This window comes from Triticum urartu, unplaced genomic scaffold, assembly GCF_003073215.2.
Source record: "Triticum urartu cultivar G1812 unplaced genomic scaffold, Tu2.1 TuUngrouped_contig_3148, whole genome shotgun sequence".
In the NCBI taxonomy this organism is placed as follows: Eukaryota; Viridiplantae; Streptophyta; class Magnoliopsida; order Poales; family Poaceae; genus Triticum; species Triticum urartu.
In genome coordinates, this window is record NW_024113667.1 from 35,925 (window position 1) to 36,837 (window position 913).

The window sequence follows — 913 nt, forward strand, 5'->3', positions numbered from 1 at the left end:
CGTGGGGCTCCGTGTGATGGAGAAAGGCCGCCGAGCGTCCGAGTAGAACGCCACCGAGCGGCGTGGTGGGCGGCTCCGTCGAATTGCTGGGTCCGCCTGCGTGCGTCGGTGACCTCAGCGCGTCCTTGGCCTGGCCGAGTTTTAACTGATTACCACCCAAAATGTCCCTACCGTCATAATATACATACTACCCAAATCGTGTTGTAGTATTGGTAAATCTGAAACGTTCGTCCACTTAAATGGATGGCTAATATATCTTAGGTATACTGTAAAAGATCTCTAAAAATATGCATTACAATAGTTTGCCTATAACAAAAAGAAACTGGAGCGTTACATTTAGCTGCAAGAATAATAAGAAACTAAATCCATCCTATATCTACTATACTCTACTTCTCTACTTCCTTTTTACTATGCCGACATAAGGAAGCTCCACCGAGCCCAAGTAGAGTTTGCCGTCATCTCTTTCCATGATCTCGGTTGGCCTGACTTTCTTTGGCCCTCTCATCTCCTCGACTATCTTCCCATCAGCAGCGACCCTCACAGCAAGAAGATGGCTATCACGACCAAAGGGCAGCTCATTTCTCTCACGGTGCAACGCCACCCAGTAGCCTCCTTTCCTGTCGGGCCTCACGTTATCTGGGTAGCCCGGCAGGTTGGCCAAAGGCTCGGACTTGCCCGCATCGACCCCTTTGATCCAGTGCCTCAGCAGCTTGCACGGGCCAGTAGATGCGACCACGAGGTGTGTGCGGTCGGCGCTGAGCGCGACGCCGTTCGGGTATGTCATCCTTGGTTGGAGCACGGTGGCGTCCGATGTTCGTGGATCATACATCATGAGGCGGCCCGTGGAGTCCCCGGTCTTGGTGACCATCTCGTGTTCTGACCTGTCGTAGTTCATCGAACTATGGGTGAAGTA

General features: G+C 52.0%; 1 protein-coding gene across 1 annotated transcript; it reads right to left on the reverse strand.

The window, feature by feature from the left end:
• Nucleotides 1-394: 394 nt before the first annotated feature.
• LOC125527176 (protein STRICTOSIDINE SYNTHASE-LIKE 10-like) lies at nt 395-895 on the reverse strand. Its single transcript, XM_048691733.1, has one exon. The coding sequence runs from the start codon at nt 893-895 to the stop codon at nt 395-397; it is 501 nt and encodes a 166-aa protein (XP_048547690.1).
• Between the last annotated feature and the right edge of the window lie 18 nt (nt 896-913).